A 26,983-nucleotide genomic window follows, 5' to 3' on the forward strand; every position below is an offset into this window, starting at 1 on the left:
TTGCCCTTGCTGGATGCCTGCCTTGTTTTTTTTCAGCATAAACTAGTAGATTGTGGGGTTTTTGTTAGACTACGGAGTGCAAGTATAGCCCCCCAGACTCTGCAAAACTCCTGGCAAGGACCTCTCAACAACTGAGGTGTTGTTTTCTTAGTAGGAAACCAAACAAAACCCATACTGTAATAATTCCAGGCACCTATCATTTTTAGCTGAAAAATGCAGTAGGAAGCAGAAGCATCTACATTCTTTGACATATTGTAGAATGCCATGAAGTGAGCAAATACAAAGGTAGACATAACCAAAACTCATTGTACAAGCAGGACACTACGCTGTCGTAGCTGATTTGTATTCTACAGAAAGCTACATTTAGCAAGACCTAATATTTCAGGAAAAGCTAGCAGAACAAGCACACCATCCATACCCCGAGCACAGGGATACTGCAGTAAGCCTTGCCCATAATTCTACTCAAAACGTGCAGACTCAGCAGAGTCAGGAAGGGTCTGGCTGGCCCTTTTGCTTCTTTTTTGCACTGCTAATGTTCCTGGCTACACATTTCCTCCAGGTCCATGATTATTAGACAGTCATACTTAGGATGAGAAAGTAAAAGAGTAAAAACACCAGAATAAAAATGCAGCAAAATTCAGCAAAATACAATTACTACTTCCTAAAATGGCACAGGTATCCACCAAAAAAACAGAGCTGGCACTCACAGTGGTGGTGAAGCTGCAGTGTAACAGGTCATTAAGATCCAGGTGGTCCTTGCAGGATTCCTACTAATGATGCACTGTTGAAATCGAAAGAGCACATTTATAGCTTTGCATTTTTAGCAGCAGTCAGTAACAGAGACCAGTGTGTTATATTTGCTTCTTATCTCATACTATGTAAAGCAGAACCTAGCAAATGCTTCACAGTTAGCAATTTATTTGATTTAGGAATGTATTCTGTGTCCATGAACAATCTGCTAGCAGAGTGTGTTGATTACACTTTGGTTATTTTAGAAGTATCTGGTGAAAAAACTTTAAAAGGGGACAGTTTACTCTCCAGCTACTGTGTTAATATTTCAGGCATGCACTACTGAGAATTTATTCGCTGGGTTGAAATCCTTCAGTCTAAACCACAGTAAATTTATTCCTGTAACACTACTTCCTCAGAGGTCATCATCTGTATGGGTTAGACCAAGAGGTTGTTTATAAACATGAATTCCTATTGCTATTTCTCCTGGTTTAATAGTAATCCAATAATAAATTATTCTAATCCCCTATTTCTTTTCAAATGCCAGACTATTTTTCTTCGCAAATATAGACAGGAAAGATAAAAAAAACCCTAATTAAAGAAAGTTAAATCAGCAGGGCAGAAGTTCCTTACAGGGCTTAATACATAAAAGCATTCACAGGCGGTTTTTTTCCTATACCAAATATGTTTATTTTAACAGTTAGTCTGTAATATTTTTGGCATTTCTGCCCCAGACTTCTGTATTGCATCATATTTAGAGTCTTTCACACCGCCTCTACTGACCTTTATGGGACTGGCTTCCTCTTCTTTGAAAACGAGGGGAAAAAAAGCCCTTCACACTCAGTTCAGGCTGTTCCTGGTACAAGTGGTAAAGCAACATCACAATTTGCCTTCTGTGCTCAGCCAAAACAGCCTGAAGGTGAGAACTGCCCACAGCTGCTCCCCACGAGCAGCCTCTAAGGACATGGTCCCATCAAACTGAGGCTCTCACGCCTCATCAGAGCTACTGATTTTGGAAACTGGTACAGAGTAGTGGGAGGCTGCCAACACTAACTTCCTAAAGGTTAATACTTACAACTACATTTTGGCTGATATTTTCCAAGCTGCCTAGAGGGAATGGATGCCCAGTGCCCATTAATTTTAATAGGAACTGGGCAGGCACAGTCCTTATGAGGCTCTGACTATTTCAGCCTATTACTGTTGGTGACATAAGGTTTGATATTGCAGGAGGCTGATTACCTGCTGGGAACACTGAAGCTAAGGCAGCTCCTATATTTTGGCTTGAAAATTGAATATGCAAAATGCATGAAGAGTGTGCCCATGCTTACCATAAATAATGAGTTTAAATGCAAGTCATTCACATGGAAAGGGCTTAACCCAAAGTTTGTTACAAATGAGTGTTCCTGATTATTTCAGATTTATACTGATTCAATACAGCACACACTTGCAGGAGTTTTCACTAAAGGCCTTTGTATAAGGGTTGCTACATTCAGAGCATAAGCATTTAGCCTGGTTTGTCAATTTATTCCTTTTATTAGGAAGTTGTATCAGGTTTCAAAAGGTTTTCAGTGCCAGCAAACAGTAACTGTAAAACACAGATCTGGGTGGTATGTGATTACATTTGAATTTTAGGAATTTCAAAACCTCCCCCATTCATTTTATTTACCAAACCGGTCTACACACAATACAACTAGACCATGTCCACTGTAATTCCAGATCATTTCTGATCATAGTTTCCGTTCTGCCATGTGCTAATGAGCAAACTCAGCTGGGAAATCTGCAAACTCAAAGTAATACTTTCTGCTAGAATCCCCACTTGTGGGCACCAGGGGTCGTTTGAAGAATGGAAGCCAGGTAGCAAGGCTATAATATACTTAATTTGTGTTTGCAAATGCTGAGGGTTTTTTTGCAATGACCACACAGAATTGTTTCAGAGGAGCAGCAGAAATGGATTCTGCAATACTTAGTCATTATTGCTTACCCAGGGAAGTCCAGCACTGCCATCTCTGACAAACAGAACAGATTAAAAAAGCCTAAGTCAATACACACAACGCAGAATTAATTGGTTCCACTGCTAAAACTGATTCATCAGCATATTATTGCAAATAAATGGGTTAAAAAAAGATATCAATGTGAGCCAGCCAAACAATAAAAAATTACTGTATCGAATAAAGTCAAACTGTAACTAAAGACTTCAAAATGGGATGAAACTTTTCCATATATCTGCTTGGCAACTTTATCCCCCCTTCTTATATTAATAAATTCACAACATTGAAAAAATATTTTTGTTTTCAAAAATTGCCTTTCAGAAACTATCACACAACTCCCCCAGACTTCACCCTTTAGTTGATATGAAATGGAGTCGCTTGGAAACTAATGTGATTTGGTTTTGTAAGATTTTTTTTTTCCCCAGACTGAATGAATTCTTACTATATTAAAGGCAAAGCATTGTGGTGGGTTGACCCTGGCTGGATTCCAGGTGCCCACTGAGCTGCTTGATCACTCCTCTCCTCAGCAGGAAGGGGGAGAGAAAATATCACCCTTTGCTTTGCTGCCCTATAACTCTTCTCTCTCAGTAGAAGCTTCCTGTTCTCCTGAACAGCCAAAGCCTTTCTCCTCATCTGATCCCATAACTTAATTCACCTCCTTTCTTGAAACTGAGTGGACAGAACTGTACATCCATCCCAGGAAGGGACCACTCACTGTGCTAGAGAGAAGCACGATGCTTCTCCAGCTCTGCCACAAATTCCTTGCCTGTTTCCCTGCCTGACATTTGCACGAACCAAATTCATCACAATACAAAGACAAACAAGAGAAATGAACAGCACCAGTGCAACAGTGAGGCCTGGCCTTTGCTGCTCAGCTGAATCCCAGAGGAAACACAACCTGCCAAAAACTATATGGATTTCCTTTACTGTTTCATTCCTGTGCTCTATGGTTCAAAGCAGTGATCACCCTCCTGTCCCCTGTCCTGCTCAGGGCAAGAGGTATCTGTGTCCCTGGATAATGATCTCACAAATGAGAGACAAATTTTCATTACACTAATGGACTTTGCTTTCTTTTATTTAACAGGGACTACAGGTACTCTTGTTTTAAAATATGTTCATCCAGTTAGCAATTTGCAAGACGACAAAAGGAAATTTCCAAAGGAAATAGAGTTCATTTGGTATTTGCATAACTGTATTACATGCAACCACATTTGATGGTATTTCGTGGAGGGGTCTGTAGAAAAAGGAGAGGGCATTTTGTAATAATAAAACCAATATAGAGATATGTTTTCTACTCTCATTTGAGTTAATGGGAGATTTGCCACTGTCCTCAGTTAGGACAGTGTCATTTGCTTCTCAATTTCATTCCTGAGTGATGGTTTGTGCTGATGTTTCACCTTGCTGTTTGTGAGTCCTGGGCACATTAGGAAGATAAAAAAAATGTACTGACCATGCTTATGCATCTTGAAAACTCTGCTGTATGCTTGCTGCCTAAGAATTGCAATCAAAAGGAAATGATTACACAAGACCACATATTAAAAGCAATCTATCTGCCTGCAAAACAGGTACTAACGACACAGGGCAAGAATGCTTAGAGTGCAGAGCACAGCTCCTTTCCATACCTCTGTCTTTTCATGATAGTTTCAAAAGGGAGAGGCAGCAATTTCTTAAATATTATTGAATGTTGCCAACCTACATCAGCACTTGTGCTTGCTTAACCTTGAACAGTTATTGTAGTAAACTGAATGGTCTATGAAAACAACTCCCAAAGAGAAACAATGCTTTCTTTGAGACTGCTTTCTGACACCTACATATAGAGACCTGTTCCAAAATCTGCAGGCTATGTAGGTGCTGAATAGCACCTTCCCTCAGCACAAAGTCTAAGATTTGAAATAAATCTGTTGCTTGCAATGTACTTACTTGATTCCTAAACGTAAGGCAATTCTGCAATGTCAATGCTTGAAAATCACCCAGAACAGACTATGGGCTGAGAAAGTACTGAGGGGTTTGGGTCCTACAGCTGCCTGGCTGTATTCTGAGAGGAGGAACTGGAAATGTGTCTGTGATCAATTTTATGGATAATCAATTCTCTGAAATCAATTAAACACTTGTTGACTTGTCCGCCTCTAGTTGCAGTTGCCAGATTAATTCTTGTAGTTCAACACTGTGGACAATCCCAGTGCTAAATCAGTGACTCTTTTTTGAACTCACTGCAACAGTAAAAGGATTAATGATGTGTTTTCTTCTTACAAAGATTTCATTGCTTCCTCTTTAAAATTTCAGTGTGTAGTAACGTCAGGTTCTTGTCTCCTAATTTAGAGAGAGCACACTATGTGACAGCATTTCCCATTTTTACTTAATCATCCACTTCTTTCTTATTCAAATCCTAATCCTGCAAACCACATTCAAGCCTTGTGAACTAGCTCCATGTTTATAGATAGAAAGTAGCTTTGAAGGAAAAGAAAAAAAGACTTAATACTCTGCAATACTCTGATCACGTATTTTCTGCACTGTATTAAAGACACCTGTAGGCAAGCAGCATTTCACAGCCCTGGTGCACTGAAAACGCACTATCTGATGCAGAAAAGATGTATGACATGATCTTATGCAGAATTACCCATTTAGTAACACAGTCTTTCTGGCAGAGACAGATTATCTGAATTACTGCAAAGATTTGGTGTAAGGGGATACAGCACAGATGCTAACTTGACCTTAACATTTCTCTAAGCTCCTCTTGGCTACCGATGAGCTGAATGCTGGTCCCATATATTCCCTGAAGACTGTGAGCAAGGATTAATAGCCAGTTGCCATTCTGTTTGTTTTCCTAAACTCAACTAACCATGCCATCATTTGGCAGAAACTAGCAGGTCTCTCTGGATTTCAAGAGCCAGTTTACACCAGCTGAAAATCTGTCTCTGGGTGTCAAACCACTCTCTGAATGCATTTTGTATGCTGTACTTGGGCCACACACGTGTGCTTTGTCGCACAAGGCACAGATAAATCCAGTGGTTTTTTAAAGGCATGGTGTAATGGTTTAAACCTGTTACTCCTGAGTTACCACACATGTAAAACCTGGCAACATCACTCTATATAGATGCAGTAAATGGTAGCAAAGCTCTTTTGCTTGCTGCCTTGCTGCAGCCACATAGGGAAGATACAGACCAGACTCCATAACTTGTGGTAGGTGTAGCGGATATGATTACATCAAGTGTCTTATGCACAAATGCCTCCTAGACATACAGATCTTACTCTTCTGAGATACTTCTGTGCTACCCCTCAAGCAAAGCTTTTTGGCTCTGACACATTGCTACTCATTCCAGCCCTGTAATCTCTTCCTGGAAAGGCTTCTTCCATCTAGTTCCTGACATTTGGAGATCTCTCCCTCAGCATTGCTGGATGCTGGCTGGTTGTGAGAGCACCCCTGAAGCTTTTTTTGCCCCTACATCCACCATCTGTACATTTGCAGATAGGTCACAGAGGGCTGCTGCCCCTCTTCAGGGCTACTCTGGGCTCACCGAGGTAGATCAGTGTATGCAAAAGCTACGAAAACCCCTTCTCTGGGTTGTCCTTCATGCTTGCCAGGTAGCATGCCCAATCCTTATGCTACCTGAATTCACAGGGCTCATCTGCGTGGTCCTGCCTCTGGCTTTTCCCACCCAGCTTGTGCTTCTGTTTCCCTGTGGTGCCTGGCACACTTGTGTGGTCAGCTGCCCTCCGTGCCTCCAAACTCCCTTATCAGGCTCTTTCCAGTGCTGTGATTAACACTTCAAGCTACCTCTAAGAGGAGAAAACTCCTACTGTTTTTCCATTTAGTCTCTAGTGGGCTTATTGCAAGTATTTGAGAGAAACGTTACTTTCCTCTGTATGGAGGTGAAGTAATTATACGTTCCTGTATGTCTTCACACTGCTATGCAGCCATGACGTTCTCTAATTTCACCATAAGGCTGCGGCTTGTACACCTTGGTTGGCTGCGAGGGCTCTGCTCCCTGTGAGTCTGCACTGAAACCCGTCAGCTGGAGCCTGGAAAAACGACCACTCCTCATGCAGATGGAGACAATGCCATGACTTATGGCTTTTTCCCCCTCTTAAGTAGAAAAAGAAAATGTTTTTCTTGTGGAAATTGGGATTTAAGTGAGCTCTCTGTACTTCATCAGGGGTGGATTAGTCAGCTATTCTATAGGCTTGATATTAAAAAGGGTGGTTGCTTCGCTATGCAGGAAACCGCAATGTCAATTGGAAAAGAAAGAAACATAAGACATAGGTAGGGAGATAAATTATAGCTGAGATGAAGATGTACTCACATAAACCCACAGTCAGACGATCTCATTAGCTGCACCATCTTCACACCAAAAAGACATGATCATCCATCTGCTTCTCCCTAATGCCTGGTAGATGTTTGCATGCTGCACAAACAATGCAGCCCTCACTGAGAGATGGAAAGCGCTCGGCTCGGCAGCCCTTGCTGCAGACGTTGGCTCAGGTTAGCTGTGAATTTGACCCCTGAATATCTCTCCCCTGTGTACCTTAATCACTGGAAATATACATACATGTCTGAACAGCACTACATTGATGTACCACCTATGGCAGGATGACTCTGAAGCATGTGCGCAGCTATATGTATATATGTATACACACACATATATATGCTTGTACATATACTTATTCAGGGAGAAGCATGGCCTCTCTGCTCTCTTCAGGTTGCTCCTGGGTTCAGGAAATGCTACTGTGCTCCAGTAAAAAAGCTCACCCGCCATCAGCAGGGTCAGGCACATACCTCCCCTCTGGTCCGCTCAGCTTCTGCCCTGCAGATTAGAAGGCAAATTGGTAATGAGAGCTGCTGTGCCTTGGTAAATGAACTAATTACTCTGCCTCATCACTGCCAGTTTTGCTTTTCCTCCCCTGAAGTCAGCACCTCTCAGAATCTGGCTGTAATTTCAGGGTGGCTGCAAGGGCATTTCATGTTTCTGGACAAAAGCAAAGTCTTAAAATACTCCACTATACAGTTAGGCTTCTCTATATATATATATCCTTTTTTAAAGTGCATGTGATATACTGAATTTCTTTTTGAGCTTATTAAATGGGTGTCAGTGGGGAACAGAAACATTTTTCTTCCTCCTTACAAACGAAGCAATCTGAATTCACCAAATCAAAAAAAAATACTAGTCTCCTGCTCAGTTCCAGTGGTGCTGCAGAAGGACAGGACTATAGATTTTCCCAGGAGTGTGGAATAATTCACCAAGCCTGCTCGTTATTCATATAGACAGTGCATTAATAGTATGGGACCCTGAGATCTCTTCTTATCTAGGCCGAAGCACAGCTAGAGGGATGAAAAGCTGACTCCTTGGATTTCAAAAAGCATTTTTCGTCCCTTTTTTCAAGAAATAAGAATTGATTGGAAGTATTTTCAGAGTGGGGAAAAAAAAAGACTTTCTAGTGATACCACCTAAAGTACATATTAGATAAATAGAAAACTATTGGCTTTGTGACTGTGAACCGTTTTCACTTGATGTAAGTGCTGATAGATACAGGATTATATCTAACAAAGCATTTACTAAGGACCTGACCCAAAGTCAATAGGAATCTTTCATTTGACTCTACAGGACTTGAATCCTGCACTCACTCCAGGGAAAGACCGGAAGTTTCTGTATTTCCCATGCCCATCTCATAGCCAGTGCAAGCTGGGGTAGCACGGGAGGATGCTTGGGCTTAGCACCAGCTCAAGGTCTCATGGGGCGATATGCTACATATCTGTACTGCAGGAACACAGCACTCAAATAATGAATGCTCACTGTACAGTAGACATTCATAATTTAAAAAATAAAATAAATTTGCTCATGTCAACAGCGTGGCTGCATTTACTGTCTGCCCAAGGAGTGACATACCCGGTATGATGTTTTCATTTGCAGGTCTTGGGTGAGAGAAAGGAGAGCAAATGCCAGCAAAGGGAACATGTGCTGATAAATGTTGTCCTCTCCCTGGTCCCACTATTGCACATGGAAAAATAAGGATGTGCAGTATCAACCATCCAGTAGCATGAGTGGAGAGTTGTGAGGTGCTGGCACACAGAGGCATTAAATGTCACAGTGCTCCCAATGGTCATTAAGACTTTTATTTAATTTGTTAATGCTGTCCTAATGAGGTCTGATGTAAATCACAGGGTCACATAGTGGCTAGTGATGGATAATCCTCAAACTAATAGAAATCTTAAGTATGTACATGCATGTTAATATTTCATATATTATAGGACAAAAGGGCTGTCAAGCACTGGAACAGGCTTACCTCACCATTCCTAGAGGTATTTAAAAGACATGTAGATGTGGCACTTAGGGACATGGTTTAGTGGTGGATTTTGCAGTGCTAGGTTAATGGTTGGACTTGATGATCTTAAAGGTCTTTTCCAACCTAAATGATGCTACGATTGTATGATTTGAAATGTGATGTTATCCAAAGATAGTTTGGGAGAAAGGGAAATACTGGATTAATTTCATTTTGTTGTTCTGTACCAGTGAGATGAAGTAATGAATAAGATGAGCAATAGAAGAAATCTTTGTCCCACTTAAGGTAAAAGAGGTACTGGGAATGGTGAAAAATTCTAAAAAAGACAAATATCTATTTAAAAAAGAGAAATATATGAAGGGGTTGTGTTTGTTTTAGTTTTATGTGGAATAATAGCAAATTAACTTAAGAAAAAACAACTGCAATTTTGGAGCCAGCAACTGATCCTTATGTACGAAGGCAAACAGACTTTCTAAAGGATGTGGGCTTGACACCTGAGAGGACAATTGTCATGTGCACACTGACTCTACCAGGAAGATGCAAGAAGCATTGCTGTAAAGAAGCAAAGGACATTACTGGGAACATCTCTCTTAGATAACCACAGTACCAAAATAAGAAAGCAGTTAACAAAGGAATAGAACCTCAACCCACAGGATAAATTGTACTAGCCATGCAACTGCTAGCAAGGGGACAAATCCCAGCTATTTGTGTTGACACCTGAATGCCCTCGTAGACCCACAGGTCTTATTGCAGGAGGAGGAAAATTCATGGGCTTTTGAAACGATGGAGACAAGCTGTTTGTAAGAACAGTGGAGAGGGAAGGTGTGATTTCAGAAGTATGGCTAAGAAACCCTTGCAGAAACAGCCTGTATGTCGCACAAAAGCACCTGCAGTAACGGGAAAATGAGAGAGAGCGGGTCCATCTAAGCGTGAAGCTAGAGGGGTCTGCGCACTAGTCTGAGCTGCAAATTCAAGCCCTTTGCTGGTCCCAACTGTCTCTGAAGTGTGTGGGCAGGGTATTAGATCAGGAGTTGATGTGGTACCTTCAGACAGCCAGTGCACATGCTGTGTCCAACAGCATCACTGTGGGGTAGGTTAGTAACACTTTGAGCTGTACAGGTCCCCTGTGCTCTGAGGGCAGAGGGCTGGGGACTCCCTAGACATGCTCGACATTGCTTTCCCCAGAAAAAGGGACGCTCCCAAGCTGCTGTAGCACACATCCATTTGGACTTGCTCTGGAGATGTATTTGGACAAATGGAGAAAATAATAACAGCCATGACACAAAGTTGAACAGACTGATGCCCATGGTATGTGCTACTGCCAAGTGGCATGCAAGATAAATTGTAGGAAGGGAAGGGACTATTCAAAACCATCCTTCAAAAAAAAACCAAACCAAAAGACCTTGAAGTAGTGAAGGGAATCATGAAAGTAAATGTGCAACACAAGAGGCAAAGAAACAGAAACTGGCATCTCTGTTCCATGATAAGATTTGGCTTTTGTTTGCTTTCACTGTTGCTACTACATAATTCATTGGTGACTGAGGCAGGTTTTAGGAGAGTGTCTACTGAATGAGTAGAAAGGAATAATTTATAACTTCTGAGGCTGCCACAGCCTGGCCTCACTATACTTTTTCAAGCTTGCTGGACTTAGGAGGAAGTGATGCTTGGTAATACATGGCAACTTCCTGCACTTCATAGTTTTCATAGTACAAAAACACATACTCAGCCTGAATGTCAGCTCATTCAGGAGGAGGGCTGCATACATTAGTTCTGTGTACTATGGTGTCCTGTGGTGTGCTACCCGTGATGTGATCTCACAGCAAGAGGACAAAAGGACCATTTATCACTCCTGATACTTATTTAAAAGGTTAAGCTGACTCCTACGTATAATTGTATTCTCTATTAAATAGAAAACAAAGCCAGCTCTCCACACAGTGTCACCCACACAGCCCAGCTGTGTCCTGGAGCAATAGCTGGTAGGAGTGGAAGGCAATGCGACCCCTCCTCTGTAACATGAACTCAAACTGTCAAAGCACCAGCCCTGATGAGGTATTTTGCTGCTGAAATTAGACTGAGAAACCAAAAGTTTGATTCTGATCCCATTAAGTCTCAGTTTGGTCAATGGTATAAACAGGGCAAGACTGAGGTTCAGCTTGTTTTATACACACTACTAAGCAGCCATCATCTGTAGGTGGAGATGGCTCAAGGTAATAATCAACCACAGATGGGAGTCAAACTGCTAACATGGGATCTCCCACTCATTGTCATCTCTCAAAGATGATCAGTCTGTTCAGGTGGGGGTCTACTGCTGTACCTGAACACCCATGGATTTTTAATTAATGGACCCAAGCAAGCTTTCTTAGTAACAGATTATGGCTTGAAATCATACACAGTGTAAAACCCAGTGTGAGATTAAATGGTCTTAATCCATTCAATATGGTAGGTAAAGGAGGTAAAAAGTCATAGATGGCAATTTGAAATGTCCCCATGTACAAAAGAAACAGCAAATACCAAATCTTTGTGTGAGTTAAAATACTGATGTTAATGGGACACCCATGGGAGGTTTTGGGAGTTTTAGCAAGAACAGAACTACTAAATAGGTCAAAGTTTTGACTTGAAACAGGTCAGTATGTCAAAGTCACAAAGCAAAGTCTGGGATAAAACAAAAGCAGAAAAAAATGCCCCTTTATTAATTTTTACAAACTGCATATTGGACTTCTGAACCGTGCACCAGCCATCTACAAAAGAAGCTATGGGCTGACTACAACAACTAAACTTGAAAGCAGAAGACATTCCTTTGTAGTTCACATTTGCTGTCTTTGAAGTCACTGTGAATCTTACCAATGACTTCAATGGGACTAGCTTTATATTAGCCATTGTTTTATCCCTACTCCTTTCAAAATTCCACACAATAACATTTCTTTTCATTGTAATCCTGACAGAGCAATTAGGCTCCAGTCCACACCTGCACCCAACTTTTTTTCTTAACACAGCATACTTTGAGCTCCCCTTCTCTGAGCAGAATTATGAGATCTGAATTAACGGTGTCTCTCTGCTCTACCCAGTGCCTCTGTTTTTCATGACCTGCTGAAGAACATGAAATTCTTCAAGGCTTGTACAGCTGAGCTTTGGTTAAGACCAGCTGCAGGTTTCACCTGTGGTTTTATGAGTGCGCTTAACAGAAAAAGAAAAGCTTATTTTTATCACGGTAATCAAGCAATAACAGAATGACAGAATGTGGATTAAAGTGCAATCATTTATAGATGCATTCATAGCGTGTTTCTAGTCACAAGTTCAGAAGCTGTATTGCATTCCCAGTGTAACAAGGTATGAAATATTGCACCATGATTTAAAAATTTGAAAGCCTTTTTGAAATAATAAAGCATTTTCATTCTGTCTTTAATATGTAAACCAGATACACACACACCACAAATACTTGCTGAGAAAACACGAAGTTCTCGTCCCTCCAAGGCACCTCCAATCTCTCGTCTTTTTGGTGTTGAATGTGCAAGCCTCGGAGCTTTGTTTATACAATCCTCCACCCACCAGTACTCCTGCCCCACATTGGGCTACAACTGGACCATTCCCTGCTACCTTGCTAGTGCCTTTTCAGCATGTGATTGAGGAAAGAAAGAAGAAAGAAATTTCCCAATGTTTGCTTGTAGAGCTGCCCCCTCTCTCTCCCTTGCAGGGAAGCTGAATACCAAGAGACAGCCCTGAAGAGAAAAGCTTGGCTGCTTCCAAAACCCCCAGCTATACCACCACCCCTGGAAATCCAGAAATGGGAAGAATGAAGAGAGTCCAGGGCAGAGCCCACCTCGATTCTAGCCAGAACAAAACCTGTCTCTTTGAAGCACCTTTGGCTAGTGGGGTGATATAAACAACAGCAGCAGACATTTACCATAAAGGACAGCGAGGAATTTTTATGAGATACTCATTTCACAAAGCTGCTGCACAGAGGGATTCTGCAACATGGAGCAGCTTGTTTGGGAAGGGTAACTAATGGGATTAGTACCTTTTACTCCCAGCCTTCTTTATGCGATCTATATTTTGTTAAGAGCTTCCAAGCTGCGGCTCTCTCCCTGACTGCTGCATGGTTTTACTTCGCAACAGTGGCAGGGGAGCCCCAGAGAGGAATACACCCCATGGAGCTAGACCTGATATGAAACCCAGGCACAAATAACACGGTGATTTTCCTTCAGAAAAAAAAAAAACCCAAACAATTCCCATGACAAGCAACAGCACCAGTGATTTCAAAAGACAAAGATTTCTTTTCTCCTAGCTTTCTGTCGTATTTGTTACAGGGCAAGACCACAGGATTTACTTATCTTTTTTTTTTTGCCACTGACTTTTCAAATGTCTGGTTAAATCAAAAAGAATGGCTGTTGTCCTTTGAAATATTTATGAACCAAAACTACCGTGGCACGAGGGGCAACCCTGTGAAGTGATGCAAGGGGTAATTGTGTCTAGTTATTTCTTAAGGGCTTGATCTTGCCATAGAATCTGCTATACTTATCTAAGTGCCTGTACTGAATGCTATAGTCTCACTTTTTGAGTGAATGTTAACATGACCCATGTGTGCAGAACCATGCACTAAAGTAGCAGACAAGGAGGTGTAAATGTATGCTTATGCTTATAGTATTTTTCTGTTATGTTAAACAGAAAACACAACAAAGTTCCTATGCATAAGCTATAGACTTAAAGCTATTTACCGAACAGTACACAAACAGAGACATATATACAGGAGGAGCTACTTGCCATCGACACAGGAAGGTCTGTTTCTTGTAGTCCCAGCCACTTTCCCAGGTAGACAGGAGCATTTTACTGTTTGTGATCTTTCCTCAATTCGATTCTTATTACAGCATCTGTGTGCTGCTATAACTTCACACGTTCCTCCTTCTGGCAAAAAAAAAGAAAAAAAGGAAAAAAAGAAAAAAAAGAAGACAATATTGACACTCTGATTAGGAAGAGTAGCAGTGGCTAATCAAAGCACCCAGGTATGCTCCTATCTTTGTCTGCACGGCTTCTATACAGGTGGGATTACAATGTTATTTTTCCCATTATGTGTGCTCCTACATAAGCCAGGTGCAGTTTTAATAGGAAATGTAGATAAATGTCTCTCTACAGTAGCTGTAGCTTGCCTGTCTTATATTAGAATCTTCTCTGGCATCAGCAGAATTTTTGGCCTAAAAATGACTGTGTCAAAGTTTGGGCCTGAGGAAATGTAAGTAACATATTACAGAAAACATGCAACAACTGTTGGCTGATTTTATGCTTGTAATATTGGAGGCCTCTTCCCCCAAATATTCTATTGTACAAGGACAGAGGCTAAGGAATCCATGTAAAAATGAGATTTTATTCCAAATATTTGATTCTATGCCAGTACTCAGCCCTTAGGGAATGACAATCAGCCTCTCTGAATTACAGGATGATCCAACAACACTTCGCTTTGCTACCCCACTCACTAAATTGGCAGTTTTAAGGCAGGAAACATTCCCATTGTGTGTAAGATCACCAGGCTTAATTTGTCTGTATTTGTTCTTTATGAACATTTGCCATAGTTTGATTAGGTGGAGAACACAAAGGAGCGATAGACAGATAGACAGTGGCATAGGGTTTATGAATACTTGATGTTTGTGGCATATGCTATACACAGAAACAAAGTGTCAAGTGTATTATTTCCATTCACCTTAGCAGCGCAGGGCAAGGAGATGAGATGCCACAGTGGGCTAATGCACGGCCCAAGTAATTTTCCAGTTCCTCCGTTCAAATTGTATTCAGCTCATAATCACCAAGTATTTATAATGCTAGTCTGTTCCCCACAGATATTTGGCTACTTTATGAAACTGCAGCATAAATTTGGCAGGATTTGTTTAAACTTAGTACAAAACGTCACGTACAGCCTACTGAAGAACACAATGTGTAAGAAGGTTTTCTTTATGCCACTATGAAATGTTAACTGTACATTGCTTTTACTATAGCATAAAAAGCGTTATTCCTGTCTTTGGCTTTCACTTTTTTTGAAACAACCTGGAGACCTCTTGAATGCTACCCTAACCCTGCAGCCAGGTTGGAGAATAAGCAGTGTGGAGACGTTGATAATCATATGACTGTGAACGAGGGATGCTGGAAAAGGTCTGGCAGTCCAGTGGCATCTCCCTGCTCAGAAGCAAGTCCTGTTAACTGGTGATTCTACAAATGTGACATTTGTGACATTTGTGAAGCACTGGGGTAGATGGACAGGGAGAATCTCCCTTGGCTATATGTAGCTAAGGTCATACGGTGGTGTGCCGTAAGTTGTACTCACAGTATTAAGCATTCAACTACCAATAAACAGGAACTCCATAAAGTGTGGAAATGATTTAGAATATTAAACTTTCAAACCACTGACCTTCCAGGGTGAGTCAGTAGATGAAAGCCTGTGAACTTCCATTAGGGTAAACGAGCTTAGGTGGCGTGGTCATGGGGTTAAGCACTGATGAGTTTGCAAGCATGAGACAAGACCAATTCTGCAGTAAATATTTAACTCGTCTGGAGAGAAATGCTGCTTCATGTATTAGTTATTAGGTGCATTCAACCTGCTGACACAAGCTTTTTGAAAGCCAATGGGTGACACAGAAGAGAGATCCCAACAATTCAGAAAGCCATCATCTGACAAACGGTCTTTTAAGTGTCTCTTAGGAGTAAGAGGAATTGTGATAACCAGCTCAGCCCCAAATGCTTGTATTTTTCTGTGAAGTAATTCCTCAGATAAAATCCCTGTTCCCCCATTCAAATCATATTGAAAGCAAGGAAAGTGTTCTCACTGGTTTAATTCATCTTATGGTCATGCCCTAAGAGAAGAAAGATTTGTGATTTTATTGATTGTAACCTCAACAATAAAGATAATGTACGCAGTAATAAGCATTTCTAATTTTAGACTACATAGACTGCGTGGTAAATATCTGTGAATAAGCTAAATGTTTAATTTTCTCTATTAATTTACTGTATGAGTACTAATAAACACATCAGTTACTCTTGCTTATTTGGTTAACTATGCGAAATAATGGGTTGTGGTGGATGAGCTTTATAACACCTTTAGTTGTTACGTGGAAGCTCAAGGTGCTGCAGCAACAAAGAATTTAAGTGCATAGTTGTTTAGGAGTGGAAAACATTGAAACAATAAAAGCAATGAAAAAACACTTCTTTTACTGCTAGACAGTTAAATACATTAATTGGAACTTTTATCTGCATGAGCTATAACTGTAATCCAAATAATAATAACAATAATAAAAAGATCCTTCCCAATGCTGACACAGAAGTAAAAAATCCATCTCACATGGAGAAAGTTCTGAATGTTATGCACACAGTTTTCCCGGAAAATGTGATATGCACGATCAGGCTTTTTCATTAGCCCATGAATGACTACTGGATAGCATTGCATGCAATGTGTTTTGCTGGTATCTATTGTACCAACCATGCATATACACATTAGGCTTTTTAAAAGCCATATACAAAATGGGCATAGATAGAGGTATCCAGACAAATACAAATGGAAACAGTGAGAGTAGGAAAAAAAGTCATTCAAAAAACATGCTCTTGATTATGCTATCCACAGAAATATACATATATATCAGAAATATATTGGGGGGTAAGGTTGTGTTTTCAACTTAAATTTCTATTTCAGCTCTACAAATGAGGAAACAAGTTAGAGCAGGGAGGGGAATGTGAATCAATCTTCAGTTTCCACTGAAAAAAGATTCAACATATTCGGATATATATATGTGAAGTACCTTTTTATTCTGTGGTTTTTAGTTATTTCCTATAATTTGGGGGGGGGTGGGGTGAGTAGGAGGGCACCAAGAAATGCTGCAATACCAATATCTGAGGGCTTCTGCTCCTGAGCCAGTGATTTTTTTCGCAGTGATTCTAGATTATGGGAAGACCAGGTGAGATGTTACAGTGCTGGTAGCCCTGAAGAACTATGAACTATTGACCTGATAGGCTGTGAGTGCAGCAAAAGTTTGAATCGTCACCAAACCTAGAAATATCTTTTTTTGAAGTTTATGGTCTATTGAGCTAAGGAAGCTTCTGGCTTTGTTTCCACAATAACAGCCTCATCTAACTCATTCAAGTCAATAGGGGATTTACCATTAATCTTAAAACGAGAAGAAAGGGCTCTAAAATCCTCCAAGCAAGTGTCTTCTGAATGTTTTGTTGACAGTTACATTTCATGAAGTGGCTTCTTTATCCACCTGGCAAGAAAAACAGCTTATGTTTTCTTAATTCCTTGCTGCCCCAAGAAAATCCAAAAGAGATAGGAAATGGAATAGGAACTTGCAAATCAGGAACAGCTTTGCTCTTTCTTCAAGAAGCTTCAGAGATGAATGAAAATGCCCTAACATAATTTATATCTTCTTCACACCAAACATTACCAGGACCTGATAATAAGAACAGCTGATCGTTTCTGAGCACTCAGTTCACAGGATGCTCTCAACTTTGCCTGAAGGAAATGTCATGCCTATCAAAGCAAGAGGGACAGAATTGGCTGCTGGGAAGAATGCTGGGCTGTTCAAGATGGCATTTGTGGCATTCCAACTTTGTTCATGTCTTCTAGCTTTCCAGAAGTCTTTGTTCTGCATAGCCTTAAAATATGAAACTGCAGAAATAATATATCATTCTCACTGTAAAACGGGGACAACTGTTTGTTACTCCTCCAAATTGTTTAACTCTAATTGAAGGAGACTAAACTCCAGAAATTATGTTCATTTTTGTCTATGTTATAAAGCCACCTGGAGCTTAACACACTGCAGAGTGAGATATTTTATCGCAAGTATAAGCCTACTGTGGGTGGCTGTGATTTAAAATATCTAATCACCTATACGGTCTGAGTGTGTGCCAGACAGAAGCCAAAAAGCCATCTTCCAGTCATCTCTTTTTTTTTTATATCTCTAGCTGAGAGTTAATAATAAAAGCATATTTCGCACTTCAAAATTATAACTCGCCTCTGTATTCTAGCCAAGACTGAACTTATCGGTAAACAAACATAAAAAAGGCAAACAGCAGTACTGATTTGTGTTATACATTGTGGAAGTCATTAACTATGACTCAGGTAGCAAAACTTATACGTTCTCTCTTTGACAGTGATGACAATTTAATAGTATTTGACTCTGCTGAGTTACATGGAGCATCCTGCAGCAATGAGAGAGGTTGTTTATCAAAATGATAAACATGTTTTCATTTCCTCCTTGGCTGCATGTATGTGATCAGAAGTCTAAGGCCATCAAGAATTCACTTATTCTGGCCACCAGACAGACATTAAGCTATTCAGGACCATCTGTGCCTGAAATGAGTTTCACTTAATGGACCTTCCTAGGGCAGGTCAGTCATAATGAATGCATGCGTGCATGAATGCATGAGCAAAGCACCGCTTAGGTGAGACTTCTTGGGTTGTTTGGCAGAGGCACAGACGGCTGATAGATAAGAGATGCCTTTCTTTTGGGGGTCATATGCCCAGTGATTTTAGAACTCAGATCCTCTACATTTGTTTCTATCTCATTGTCAGTGCACCACACAACCTAATCCAGTTGAAGGTTGTTGTAAGAACTTGTTTGTATTTCTTGCAAAAAAATAGTGGTACCCAAAAAACTTTGTAAGATTTGCTGGTCAGATTCTGCCCCCTGTTACACCATAAGCAATCCACCACGGGAACACAAGCAAAGGAAATCATATGGACCAATTTTATCACCATTTACTATTTTATCACCATTTACAGGCAGTTCATTAGGACTATTACTAGTTTTGATAGCTCTATTTATTTATACAGCTTTATACATTACTGGAGAGTCAATGTTCCAGTGTTGTTATCCTGTTTAGGGTTGCATACCCATATGTTATTCTGATAAATGCTTAAGTATATGCAGATGTTGCTAGACTCAGGAGATCAGAGAAAACTTTAAACAGAATTGAAGTTCTTTAGACTTCAAGCAAATGTTTAACAACATGACAGTAAAAATTCTTCACACATGAAGACTTTCTGAAATCATGCTTACAGAAACAAATAGGTGAAAAAAACTGCATCCTTGCCACCTCATGTCCGTATACAAACATCCTAGAGAAAGAAAAGGCAACCTTGTGATAGCCATTTTTACATTTACTAAAAAGACTTCAGATTTGGGGGCTGCAGTTTGAAGACTTTGCAGTTTGAATAAGCTTTGGAAACTTCCCAGGTGTAATTAATACATTCATAAGCTTTAATCAAAATGTTTATGCCAGCTAATGTGCCAGAACTACAGACTACATTGTGCTCAGGGGAAAATACTATACTTTACTTTAAGAAATAATAAGCCACTACTACGTTACTTACAAAATAACATTTTTGCTTCTGACGGGAATATGTAACAGATGGAAACACAAAGTCCTACGTTACTCCACGAGCCACTTCATAAGTGAAAAAATAAAAGACTCCTCATAATCACAGTGCAATTACACTCCAATTTTTGTTTGACATCTAACCCACTGACATTCTGTATCTGCTCCAGAAGGAGAAGGATCAAGCTTACAGGATGCATTTCTGTACACAGGGTGACAATGGTTGCACAGCAATCAAACAGGGCTTAGGGTTTTTACTCATTTTTGTAAGGTTAAGGCTGCCAGAGTGCTGTTGGTTCCAATGAAGTTACCAGCAGAATTTGGCCCCTGGACTAAAAGGTACTATCAAAAAATGGACCCAAGGATTAAAAGTTAGCATTAAGCCATACTTAATTCTTTTCCATTATGATAACTGATACAAATAGATTAATGGGCTAGTTATTATATATGGACTTACAGTAACAGTGGGCTCTGCAAGCATCCTGGCTATATCCCAGATTTTTTTTCCCAGTGAATCAGAGTAGACTGCAGTGGTCGTCTGTTTCCTAAATTTATTATTATTTATATTTTCATTAATATTCAGTGTTTTCATTGTTCATTATGTGGGATATATATTATTTTGAGTTTGTGAAGAATCTATGCGACAACACCAACACAACTGATTCCCGCTGTGGGTCATTAAGTTGAGGATAGATTGGGATATTGTTTCCTCAAATGTTGTTGGTATGAAAGGGTTCTGTGGAGACAGAGTCCCCTCCTCTGAAGAAAATAGTATTTGTTTACAAAAGACGAGAACAAGTAGTTCCATAAGGAGTGTGCCTAGCAAAATTTAGTTTCCTGTGGATTTGCACCTTGTGGTTAAAAAGTCCTGTTGAGCTTCTTCTGATGTCTGGGTAACTTAAAAGAGTACTGATGGAGGTCACAGCTCAGTTGAGAGCTCACAGAACTCTTCCCTGGTGGGTGGTGCAACATTCCAGTTCAGGCCCCAGTTCCTGTATCGCTAATACAATGACCCTATTTTGAGCAATGTTATTGTCTTGGTTTGTGTTGCACATGGTCAAAGTTCTTCTGGAGAAGAACTGCTCGACAAAGCAGGTCAGATACACCTGGTAATTCATTTCATACAATCCAAAGTTTTGATAGATTCTGGAGTCTGAATTCATAAGCAACAAGCATTCAGCACAGGCATCTCTGGTTACTTATGGTGCTATAAGCTAATTTTCTAAGAGTGGTTTCAACACAAAAGGCCATTTCCATGAAATTAAACTTTTCTACAAAAATAGGTAACAAAAGAATTTCTAGAGGAAAATAATATTTTTGTTCAGCAGAATGTTAATATTTTATTTGAATACTAACTCTCTTTTCTTCTTCATTTGTATTTTATTTTCCATTCAGTATAATAGGGGAAGCAGCGATATGCAAAGCTCTAATTAGCACATGGATTTGTAGTCTTTTACAGTTTTCTACTAATGGTCTCTGCCATCAGCCACAGGAGGCTTTTTATCTGAGGGATTTAAAGATTCTTACGCTTACACGCAGAATAGACTCTGATACTCAAGAACTGGTTTATTCACAGAAATTAAAAATAAGTTTTGGGGTTTTTTTGTAAAGGAGAAATGGTACGGATTCTACTCTTGAATTCACAAAGAAAACCCAGAGCACACCAGTGTATGAGATGTGGGTGGATCTAGGGCAGGCTTATGGATTTCCATATCAAACCAATAAACACACTAGAGAATAGGTCTTTCTGCTAAAGAGCCTTGCAAATTGATCTCCTGAGAAATTTGCACAGGACCTTATTCTTATGCATATTAAAGAAAAAAAAAAAACTCTCTTAAAGATGAATCAAAGGAAAAATGGTACCCAGAAAAACAAGCCAGCCTTCTAGCAGCTACTGCCTCCGGCACATTGCATCTCAAATGGCAGTGCAATAACCAGTGTCGGCTGAGGTATTCAAGAGGACACCAGGGCAAGAGTGGCTGGAGAGGAATGCTGATGAGGAATTTGCTTCTAGCTGCTATTGAAGCAGAGTTACGGGTAGTTTTAATTATGATTTTGTGTACGTGTACAGTATACACATACACAAAAATGACAGAGTTTATGAGAAAATCCCACCTACTGTGCGTGTACGCTGTTCCTGACAAGACAGCAGTGAAAGCAGGCGGGTAGAGCTGCCTGCACATACCCATACACATACTCTGTCCGTTTGATTGCTTTTTTACAGGGTGTATTGAAAGTTAATTGTAATAGGTACTATTAGGATTCTTGTATTGATGAACTACAAAAAGCAGATATGCAACCCAAGAGGCAGTCAAGAATCCAATGTGCTTTTAGTGGGAATCTTCAGTCCTTTAATGAGATTTCTTTTACTTCAAATGAGATCAACTTGCAGCAACTTTAAAAAATGGAGGTTTGAAATTAGAAGTTTTGGTGAGATTTACAGCTCTGGAATAGCATTGAGAGATATATATGAAGAGGCAGGACTTTAACATTCCAGGAAGAGAAAAAATGTGATTTTTGAGAAATAAGTTCCATATCAAAAAGTAATAGGCATTATGACTCCAAATTTCATTGACTTTCAGTGAGATATGACGCTCCTAAAGGTCTATATCAGTTGTAAATGGGATTTCTTGGTCTAAATTATGTAGGCCTAGTAAGGCTGAGCATAAAATATGGAAGTATCTTTTCAGAAATCTTGCCCTTAGTCACTTGGGTGGTTTGGAAAATTTAATATTTGATATATCAGAGAGGATAAAAAAAAAGAAAAATACAGCTTGGGCAAAATAGATGTAATATGCCTGCATTCAAGCATTGCTCCTCCTATAACTTACACTGCAGTATAAGCTAGAGATTAAAGAGACCTGCTATGCTATTCTGATCATTGCTTTACAGCTGCACAATTCTGCCACAGAACAAATTTTCTAGGTATCAAAGCTGTGGAGAAATGAACATTGCTCCTGCTGAACAGAAATGAACATTTCCAATATTGGCATCTCTAGTTCTTTGCCAGAGTGCAGTGAAAATCCAAAGTGGAATTAGGGCTGAAAATATCCTAAAATTTGAGTGAAGTACAGAATATTGTTCTTGGGGCCTCAAAATGTCGTTCTAAATGCTGCCAGAAAAAGGCATCCAAAGAATGAATGTTAAATGAATCTCAGAAAAGACACACAGTGAAAGAAAAATAGGATAACTCTCTTTTCAGATGGAACAATTAGGCTGATAAGAAATATGATTTAGGCACAGCTGATGATGAGAAATGAATATAGAAGTGTGCATGAGAAGTAGTTACTAAGAAAGGATTTAGAAATTATTCTATGTCAACCATGTGAACACTGTTTGGTCCTGCCAGAGTCTCGCTCTTGCCCAACAGGCTTTCCCCAAACACCTTGATGCTTCTGGAGCTCTAAAACTGCCTGTGGTTTTCATTAAATGCCTTTATCTTCAGCCTACTCTCCAAATTAGGAAACTATATTACTTTTCCCATCAACCTCAAACGAGTCCCAAAATTGCTTATTACACCTATAACACATCCTTTATTGTTTCGTATGATACATGATACTTCTAGGATTTTTGTTAAATATTCGTAAATTAATCTACTGATTACAAAGACGATGAGCAATAAGCAACTTTAAAATCCAGGCTGTAAGTTAAGACAAAATGATGCAGGGATCTTAAACTCTTGTGGAAAAACAGAATGATGTTGTTCTATACAATTTGTCTTTTGATATGATTGCTGCAGATAAATTCATCCCCAGATAGTTTTATCCACTAAGGTGATTAGCCTATGGAGAGTCTATGATGTGTTTACTGAGCAGAGTAACATAGTTTATGGTAATGCTCTTGTCATGCTTTATAAATGTGTGAGGTGGTTTTTACGAAGTAGTTAGATAAGGGGCGGTGAAAGTAATGGGATCCATAAAGAATGTACAGTGATGAAGAGCTAGGATTGCAGAGATACTATAGACAGACTGATACAGAGAATTATCACCAGTGCAGAAGCTGCGTTAATCTTCCAAAGAATGGCAATAAATAAAATAATAAGGAGGAAAGGGACTGAAAGGACTTGGCCAATGTGTAAAACTGAGATGTTAGGGTAGGATCAAAGTGATGACCATAGGTTACAGCATATGGAAGGAAAATGTCACTGTACAGGTGCTGGATGCTATGAGCCACAGCAGTAAATTCTATCCTCTGCTGCAGCTAAGCAATGTCAAGCAATCATTTCTCTGTCATTTTCCTGTGGACAAGTATGCACGTTATCCCACCCCATATATTCCTAGAGTCATTCACACTGTGACCACCAGCAGCTGGTCCTGCATTTGAGCAGAAAATGATAGCTTTGCCAGGAACTGACTGTACAACGGTACAGAAGGACAGAGGATAGAACTGAAGGAACAGAAGCAATCAGTTCTTTTTGCATGGAAAGTGTTTTACACTGCATACATTATCCACAGCAGAAGAACCTGGTAGTCTCCAGCCTAAGGAATTTATAGCATTCGTTACTGAACCTCATTTAGCTTTAAGCACAGTCAAACACTTTAGTAAATGTTACGGACTGGATATGAGAACGGCAATATTTTAATTTTCAGACTACTACACTGTGGTTATAAATCAATGAGTTAAAAAATTCTCTCTCAAAGTAATCCATTTCATCCAGATCTAAGCATGATTAAGCTGTTTTACTACTGGTCAGGACCAAAATATGCCTGAGGGAGAGGAAGCAGAGGATGACATGGGATTCAAACCTTACTGTTCTCAAAATTTAACTCTTCATTGTGGCCACTTCAAGGGGAGGCTTTAGCAGAGGGTGGTTGCTTCCTGCTCACCAAAATTTTAAGGCAGAGGACAGCAGCAGTACTTTATTTCATACTAACTTATTTTCTTCTTTTTGTTTTGTTTTGTTAACATTCATCTCAAACCAAACAAGTCTGACTGATCTTGTCTTTTTGTAAACTACTTTAAACGTTCCCCAAACCTCCTTTCCCCTACATTTTCCCACAGTCACTATCTTGAGCTGTCAATTTTACCATGAGTCTCCATGTTTTGATGTCCTTCTCCTCCCTGTTTCTGTTGATGAGCAGTATCTTATTTCCTGTCACCTTGATTTGGTCTGTCTTTCCGCCCCAGCTCTCAGCATTCAATTCTAACCCTGATTTATCCTGGTTCCGCCTCCAGTACCCTTTTTGTTACTGCATTGAATGTTTCTCTCTCTCTTGAAGCTCTTAGTGAACAACACAATGCAATACTACCTCCTAATAATTGATCATCTGTCTCCAGTTCAGATTTGTACTGTGTCTTTGAATAGATGTGCAATTCAGTTCACTCTGTTCCCTTATAATATGAATAAAAATGGCTACATACTTGAGTGGAAATACATGAAGTCTAGTGAGTAAATAATTTCCTCCTCTGAAAGCAACATGTGATACATACAGCATTGGCTTGAAATTCATATTAATTTTTTTTTTTATTAGTTAAACAGCAGCAGTATGCAGGGAGCTCTGCAGTTAGCAGAACCAAAGAGGCCAGGCAGAAAATGCACGTAGCTTTCTGTCTCCTGTTTTTCCTTGGTAATGATGAGTATTCACCCAAATAGTATCTCTGACAACTTGGAATCAGTTTTTTTAATTAAAAGTTGCTTTTTAAACAGATTTTTTTTTTTCCTAAAACATCTTTGGTGAAACACATTGACACTTCATTGGCAAGCATCAAAAAATTTAAATTCAAGATAAAATCTCTATGCCTCAGGGGGTGTATAATTCATATAACTCAACTACTTTCAGCTAATGATTTCCAGTTTCTTTCCTATGTAGTACTATAGCCAAGAAACTTTGTGTCTTACTCACATGCTCATCAAAGCGAGGAAAGTATCTTGAAAACTGAAGTTTTCAAGACAGAGAAGGCAATAGGGAATTATTTCAACTATGTCTCTTATGATCACATCTTACATAAAAAAAACCCAAACAGACAAACTAAAAAACCCTAAAAACCTTTTAGCCTGAAATAAACCAAGTGATATATTTCAAGGCAATCATGAAAAGAGAAAAAAGATATATGCATGTGTCCTTACGCATGTACTGCAAATTCCTAAGGAAACAGGTAGTCTGACATGTTGCAGATGCTGTGCTAATTGCAGCACTGCATGCTAGTGATTCTCTTTCCCTCGATTCTTCTTAGACTTGTCCTGATGCATGTCCAGCCTTGTCCATTTTCAAGCTAATTGGAAAAACACCATTTCATTCAACCCCAAATGTTTTGCTTCAGATAACTCAGGTTTAACTGACATCCCATGGGGTTCATGTGCATCTAGGGTGTGCAGCTCCAGGTGAGCCCTGCCAGAGAAACTACCTTAATACTCTGAATCCTACCTGAATTTCCAGTCTTGAAAGTTTTGGATAATACGGAATATAAACTGGGTTCTCATTACAAATGAAAAAAAAAGAGAAATGCCTGCAAACTAGAAATAGGGCATCTCTGCCAACTCGTTTTAATAGTGTTGGAAATTAGAAGCAGAAAAGGTCATCTTGCCCAATCCTTTCCCAGTATTAAAATGTTTCCCTCTGCACACTCATGAGCATCTTCTCAATTTATTTTCACATTATTTAAGCAATTGGGCTTATGCTGGTGCAACAGCGGATGCTTTGAAGATACCATTCTAGCGTTTAATGTGATCTACCATTGGGGTGAACAGCAAAAAAAAAAGGTCCTGTGGTTTTTTTGCTCAGTTTTCCTCATTAACCCTAATCGTAATGCTATGACCAACTGAACACAGATATTCCCTATTCTGTGTTTACAGATGTCAGATATGTTTTAGGTGGTCATCACATCCCCCATCATCATTATCACCACTTAGACAAGCTGTGTATTTGCTGCTTCTCTTCATCTTTCTTCGTAAGCCTGACTCCATCACCTTAATTATGTCTACAGCTCTTCTCTGCATCATCGACCTAACTGGTACTGATGTTTTTGAAATTCCACTATATAACCATAACATTATTATTAACAGTGATAAAAATTCTGCTCTTAAGATTATGAGTGTCATTATCTCCATTTAAGAGAGGAAATCTGCCCAGTTTTCCCAATCCAGCATTTATCTCTAGTCTGCTCTTCAGTACTGTTAACTAAGACACAGGAAACCAACACAAGTTAATCAAGTTTCAAGAATATTTGAGCATCAGTTTCTTTACACAGGCATTTATCTATTACTGCTTAGGCACACAGGCACTATGGAGATAGACAGGGAATGAAAAACAGTGGATAGATAGAAACAGAGACAGATGCCATGTAATAGAAAATCCAGCCAACAGTCTGAGACTGGAAGAGGAATGCCATATCTAATTGAAATGGTGCTCTGCACTTTTGAGCAGTGCTCTCAACAAGGACGGAGACTATTACCTTCTGCTCTTGGAGAAAATGCCATCACTTTCCTATTTTTTTCCATCCCCACTATAGCAGCTAGCAATTTTCCAGCATTAATACTTGAATAGTTCTTTTCCCCAGCTATATTAGTTCACATTTTTCTAGTTCCACTCACAGTATATCCTTGGCCTTCAAATTTTTCTGATCTTTTTTGTTACGAGTTTTGGACTTCCATGACATCTGTCAAAACACATATTTTAATATCACTAGTAAATGGGCAGAGG

At 39.6% G+C, this 26,983-nt stretch overlaps 1 protein-coding gene across 1 annotated transcript in view; it reads right to left on the reverse strand.

The window, feature by feature from the left end:
* The window catches only part of TAFA1 (TAFA chemokine like family member 1), a 227,621-nt gene that overhangs the window by 38,836 nt on the left and 161,802 nt on the right, over positions 1-26,983 (reverse strand). The window contains exon 3 of the mRNA XM_030501572.2: positions 13,752-13,892. Coding sequence (XP_030357432.1) covers positions 13,752-13,892 — 141 coding nt within the window. The remainder of the gene's footprint in view (positions 1-13,751; positions 13,893-26,983) is intronic.

The sequence above is a fragment of the Strigops habroptila genome, chromosome 11, assembly GCF_004027225.2.
Source record: "Strigops habroptila isolate Jane chromosome 11, bStrHab1.2.pri, whole genome shotgun sequence".
Lineage (NCBI taxonomy): Eukaryota > Metazoa > Chordata > Aves > Psittaciformes > Psittacidae > Strigops > Strigops habroptila.